This window comes from Ailuropoda melanoleuca, chromosome 13, assembly GCF_002007445.2.
Source record: "Ailuropoda melanoleuca isolate Jingjing chromosome 13, ASM200744v2, whole genome shotgun sequence".
NCBI classification, from domain to species: Eukaryota; Metazoa; Chordata; class Mammalia; order Carnivora; family Ursidae; genus Ailuropoda; species Ailuropoda melanoleuca.
In genome coordinates, this window is record NC_048230.1 from 729,920 (window position 1) to 736,660 (window position 6,741).

The 6,741-nt window shown below is 41.3% G+C and overlaps 1 protein-coding gene across 1 annotated transcript; it reads left to right on the forward strand.

The window, feature by feature from the left end:
• The first annotated feature begins 824 nt into the window (after positions 1-824).
• On the forward strand, positions 825-2,015 carry LOC100464825 (olfactory receptor 1D2). Its single transcript, XM_002918048.4, has 2 exons — positions 825-994; positions 1,211-2,015. Exons 1-2 carry the CDS (start codon positions 837-839, stop codon positions 2,013-2,015), a joined length of 963 nt encoding a protein of 320 aa, XP_002918094.3. The 5' UTR covers positions 825-836.
• Positions 2,016-6,741: the final 4,726 nt, after the last annotated feature.

The following is a 6,741-nucleotide window of genomic DNA, read 5'->3' on the forward strand; positions in this document are numbered from 1 at the left end:
TACATAACATTTTTTTTACTTTAAGTAATCTCTACACACAACGTGGGGCTTGAATTCGTGACCCTGAGATCGAGAGTCACACATGCTTCCAACTGAGCCAGCCAGGCACCCCTTTCACATTATATTTTAAACTTATTATTCTTTATTATTACTTATATATAATAATAATAACAACAACAATAAATATTTCTTGAGTGCTTACTTCAGACCAGCTCTTTATTATTTCATTTTATTCTCACCCTGACCTATTTTTCACATAAAGAAATGGAGTCTTAAAAAGTTCAGGTAGCTGGCTGGAGGGTTAACAGATAGAAAGTGTCAGAGCTCAGATTTGAAGTGTTCCCAGATCCCTTTTTATTTCTAATGTCATTTCGGTCAATTGTTTAAGGTTTCCCAAATAGATCATCCTCTCAGCAAAAATGATAATTTTCCCATTTCCTTTCCAATATTTTTACTTTCCCCTTTGTCCAATTGTATAAAATCAATTTCTTACACTGCATACACCTGTTTTAAATATCACTTAAATCTATACAATATCATAATATACCATATTAATCTTTAAGTATTTTAAGAAAATTGTAAGATGATATGATTTAAAATAAGACAAGGACATTATTCCTACAATATTGAATATGCCAGATTAGAAGTTGCTGGAATGACTGAGTGGCATAAAAATTTTCCATGTTATGCTTTTATATGTTATTGCATTGTCTTATGTCCAAAAAAATTATAAAATTTAGCCTAAGATATTTTTAATGCTAAGAAAACAGTTGATTTTGTTTATTTGAATGTCCTTATTCAACTGAGGGCACTTAAAAAAACATTTGTTGGTGCTGATGTTGCAGACAGTTGGAGAAATGGATGGAAGTAATCAGAGTGGAGTCTCTGAGTTCCTGCTCCTGGGGATCTCAGACAGTCCTGAGCAGCAGCGGGTCCTGTTCTGGATGTTCCTGGCTATGTACCTGGTCACAGTGGTGGGAAATGTGCTCATCATCCTGGCCATCAGCTTTTTTTTTTTTTTTAAGATTTTATTTATTTATTTGACAGAGATAGAGAACAGCCAGCGAGAGAGGGGACACAAGCAGGGGGAGTGGGAGAGGAAGAAGCAGGCTCATAGCGGAGGAGCCTGATGTGGGGCTCGATCCCATAACGCCGGGATCACGCCCTGAGCCGAAGGCAGACACTTAACCGCTGTGCCACCCAGGTGCCCCCTGGCCATCAGCTTTGATCCCCACCTGCACACTCCCATGTACTTCTTCCTGGCCAACCTCTCCTTCACTGACCTCTTCTTTGTCACCAACACAATTCCCAAGATGCTGGTGAGCCTCCAGTCTCAGAACAAAGCCATCTCCTATGCAGGGTGTCTAACCCAGCTCTACTTCCTGGTCTCTTTGGTGGCCCTGGACAACCTCATCCTGGCCACAATGGCATATGACCGTTATGTGGCCATCTGCCGCCCTCTCCATTACTCCACAGCCATGAGCCCTGGACTCTGTATTTTGCTCCTCTCCTTATGTTGGGCACTTTCTGTCTTCTATGGTCTCACCCACACCCTCCTCATGACAAGGGTGACATTCTGTGGGTCCCAGAAGATCCACTACATCTTCTGTGAGGTGTATGTCCTCCTGAGGCTCACATGTTCCAATACTCAAGTCAATCACAGAGTACTGATTGCTACAGGATCCTTCATCTTCCTCGCCCCACGTGGGTTCATGATCATGTCCTATGCCTGGATTGTCAAAGCCATCCTCCAAATACCCTCAGCCTCTAGCAAGTACAAAGCCTTCTCCACCTGTGCCTCCCATTTGGCTGTGGTCTCCCTCTTCTATGGGACACTTGGTACGGTATATTTGCAGCCCCTCCAAAATTACTCCATGAAGGACTCAGTAGCCACAGTGATGTATGCTGTGGTGACCCCAATGATGAACCCTTTCATCTACAGCCTGAGGAACAAAGATATACATGGGGCTCTGGGAAGACTGTTCCTAGGGAAAGCTTTCCAGAGGTTGACATGAGATAAGTTTCAAAAGGGCATTAAAGTAGAGACTGGGAATTTCCTTTACCATGTGCAAGGCATTATCCTATGGGGTTTACAGGAAAGTTTAGTACATAGCACCAACTCAGAATGAGCTCATATACCTGTGATGAAAAAAAGAAATGTATATGTAGCCCAATGTCCACAAACAACAGGAGCCTTGGCAATAAATAATGTCACTGACACTAATACCAAAAGTTTGCAATATCAAATCCTTCAACTTGCCTGACACAAGACCACAGACCCAGCCTTATCCAGACATTCCCAGTTATGGCTTAAAGGGATCTGTTATATTCTCCAGCACACATCTACTCATAGTCTCTGAACTCTGAACTTCTCTAAAGAGCCTGCTGCCTGCAAGCCATTTATAGAAGACAATTTGCACAAATCCACCGCAGATGTCCCAGGTGAGGCCACCCCTTACCTGATGCTCTGTTTGGCACAGCCCCCACTGCTTCAGTTCTGACCCACAGTCTCTCTGGACACAAGCACTGATGTCCATGCAGAAATGGCAAGAAATCCCTCTCTTTGCTCTGGAAAGATTTTTGTCCTTTGGGCCTCGAAAGGCCCTATTTCTCTTGCCTTTTTCCTGCATTCCTTCTCTCTGAGAGAAGTCAGACTGTCCTTGGAAAAATCCAACCTGTCCTTTATTTCTGTAGTGCCTTACTTTTCATCTCTCCTTCATTCCCTCAAAACAAACTCTCAAGCATGTCAACACATGCTCATGACAGGAGTGGTGATAGAAGCAGAAAAAAGGGGAGAAGATAAACTCTACTTAGGTTCTACAATTCTGACAGAAATTTTGATATGCGTGTTTTTTCAACCAAGCAATTCTCTGATACCAACTGACTATCCTACAATTTGACTCAATTCTGACACTAACTACTTGGCGATAGCATCAAATCTCACAGCTTAAGGGTTCAGTCTTATAAGACTGCCTTGCCCCCACTTCAGACACCAATTGCAAGTCCAAGTTGTCACCTGTGCTTCTGACTGACCAGCCAGTTGGAGGTTCCAACAATCCCCTCCTTGGGATGATTAATTTACTAGAATAGCTTATGGAACTCACAGAAACATTTTACTTCCTAGATTACTGGTTATTTTTCAGAAACAACCAGATGAAAGAGATGCACAGGGCAAGATATGTGGGGAGGAGCATGGAGCTTCTATGCCCTCTCTGCATACACCACTCTCCCCAAATCTCCATGTCACCAATCCAGAAGCTCTCTGAACCCCATTCTTTTAGATTTTTATTGAAGCCTCTTTACAAAGGCATAAATCATTAAATCACTGGCCACTGGTTATTGTCCCTCTCCATAGGTGGAGGGTGGTGGGCAGCAGTGATAAAATTGAAAGTTTCAACACTCCAATCACATGACTGGCCACCCTAGATGTTTACACTGCAATGCAGTGGGGAAAGGATAAGCATTTCAATAAATGGGACTGGACATTTGGATATCCAATTTGTATATGTTAAAAAGATTTTTTTAAAGATTTATTTATTTATTTTTGAGAGAGAGATAGAGAGACAGCTTGAGCAGGGGGACGTGCAGAAAGAGAGGGAAACAGAGAATCTCAAGCAGATGCCTCACTGAGTGAGAAGCCTGATGTGGGGCTTGATCTCACAACCTTGAGATCATGACCTGAGGGAAACCAAGAGTCAGATGCTCAACTGACTGAGCCACCCAGGCACCCCTAGGAAAAAAAAATATCTTGAGCTCTCCCTCACCTGATATAAAAATCAAGTCTAGATTGACAGCAGATCTAAATGTGAAAGATAAAACCATATATCCTTTAAAGGAAAATATAGGAGAATATTGGCAAAGATTTAGCAAAGATTCTTAAACAAGATACAAACAACACTAACTACAAGATAAAAATTTATAAATTGGAGTATACCCGCCATTAGCTGAATGAAAGACAACCACAAAGTTGAAGATATTACTACATACATCTAACAAAGGACTCCTAAACAAAATACATAAAGAACTCCTATAAATCAACATGAAAGGGACAGGCAAACCAATAGAAAAATGGGCACAAGACCTGAACAGATAATCTACACAAGAGAATATATCTGTGAAGAATAACCACATAAAAAGTTACTTAACTTCTTTAGTCAGCAGGGGCATGCAAATTAAAACCACAATAACATACCACCACACACCCACCAAAAAGCTCCAATGAAAAGGAAGGGAAAATCACATGTTAAGAATGTGGAGCAACTGGAACTCTCACTAGCTGCTGAAGGGAGAATGCATTTACTATGTTACAAAGAGTAGGGAAAGCTGTATAGCACTGTCTTCTAAACTAAATTAACACCTGCCCTATCATCCAGACATTGTCTCTGTATATACAGATGCCCAAGAGAAATGTGTATCTACATTACTCTTAACAGCCAAAACCTGGAGGCACCTGGGTGGCTCAGTTGGTTAAGCATCTGCCTTCCGCTCAGGTCACAAGCCCAGGATCCTGGGATTGAGCCCCATATCAGGCTCCCCGCTTGGTGAAGAGCCTGCTTCTCCTTCTGCCCCTCCCCACCGCTCATGGTCTCTCTCTCTTTGGCGCGTACACGTGCGCAAAAGTTCTTGCGCTCTCTCTCTCTCTCAAATACACAAAATCTTAAAAAAAAAAAAAGCCAAAAACTGGAAGTCACAAGGGCCCATCCATGGTAGAACGGATTTCAATGGCACAGTCACACAATACAATGAAAATGAACAACCCACAACCATATACAACAATGCGGGTGAACCTCACATATATAGAGTGAAAGCAGCAGACACGAAAAAGTGCAAAAGTGGTACTTCCGTTTCAATAAAGTACAAACATGGGTAAACTGTTCCATACTATTAAGAGTCAGGGTCTGCTGCCCTTACAGGAACAGTGAGTGACTGAAAGAAGACAAGGCAGCATCTCCGCAGGGCTGGTAGTGTGTTTTTATCTGACTGCTGGTTACTCACGTTTGTTCAGTTTGTAAAGGTCCTGCCAACATTTCACAATTGGTTCTGCATCCCAAAACATCACAAACATCATTATTTTTCATTCTGTGTCTGACTGTTCTATTATCTAGAGTCCCTATACGCCTTTCAGCTGTTGGCTCTTGCTTTCCGTATCTTATTTCTTTGTGTGTCTGTTTCTCTCTGGGCTTGGGCTCAAAATTATATTTGAAAATAAGATGGAGGAAAATAATTTGAAGTTTACTTGATGTTATTTTCCTACAGATAAGATTTTTTTTCACTTCTTTTACTTAGTGCTCAGAGCCACTAGCAATCTGGGATTATCCAGATTCAGTGCTTGAGATTTTCTGGACCTCTGATGACTCAAAGCCAGGCTGAAGCCTGTGTGTGTAGCTCTTTCTTTGCTGCTAATCTAACACTGAGGGCACGTTTTAGGATTGATGCTCAAGGTGGAGTTGGTTTACTCCTTGTAAACGAGACTTATTTCCCAAGACTGTTGCATATAGATATTAACCTTGGAGCAATTATCCAGGTTCATCCCAAGAAGCTGTCTTGGGATTGCCTCCCCAGTGTCTCTCCAAAACTGATAAATATACCCCTGATGTGGCTCCAGTTAAGTCCCTTTGTTTTTTGAGCTTAGGATCCAACCATCAGTCCTCAGATCCCCCGTCTTCAGCGGGGCATCCACGGCCTGCCATTCTCCTCTTTTGCATGGACTGCTTATCGAGAGGCCAATTTCTCTGCTTCCCACCTTTAGCCAAAATGAATCATGAAGTCCTATTCAGATTACAGACCGATTTCTCTAATGAATATGGATGCCAAAATCCTCAACAAGATCCTTGCTAATAGAATCCAACAGTACATTAAAAGGATTATCCATCATGACCAAGTGGGATTCATACCTGGGATGCAAGCATGGTTCAACACTCGCAAATCAATCAATGTGATACATCATATCAACAAGAAAAGACTCAGGAACCATATGATCCTCTCAATTGATGCAGAAAAAGCATTTGACAAAATACAGCATCCTTTCCTGATTAAAACCCTTCAGAGTGTAGGAATAGAGTGTCCATTTCTCAATCTCATAAAAGCCATCTATGAAAAGCCTACTGCAAGCATTATTCTCAATGGGGAAAAGCTGGAAGCCTTTCCCTTAAGATCAGGAACACGACAAGGATGCCCACTCTCGCCACTATTATTCAACATAGTACTAGAAGTCCTTGCAACAGCAATCAGAAGACAAAAAGGGATCAAAGGTATCCAAATCGGCAAAGAAGAAGTCAAACTGTCTCTCTTTGCAGATGACATGATACTCTATATGGAAAACCCAAAAGAATCCACTCCCAAACTATTAGAAGTTATAGAGCAATTCAGTAATGTGACAGGATACAAAATCAATGCCCAGAAATCAGTTGCATTTCTATACACATATAATGAGTCTGAAGAAAGAGAAATTAGGGAATCCATCCCATTTACAATAACACCAAAAACCATACGTTACCTTGGAATTAACTTAACCAGAGACGTAAAGGACCTATATCCTAGAAACTATAGATCACTTTTGAAAGATATTGAGGAAGACATAAAAAGATGGAAAAATATTCCATGCTCATGGATTGGAAGAATTAACATAGTTAAAATGTCCATACTACCCAGAGCAATCTACACTTTCAATGCTATCCCGATCAAAATACCGAGGACATTTTTCAAAGAACTGGAACAAATAGTCCTTAAATTTGTATGGAA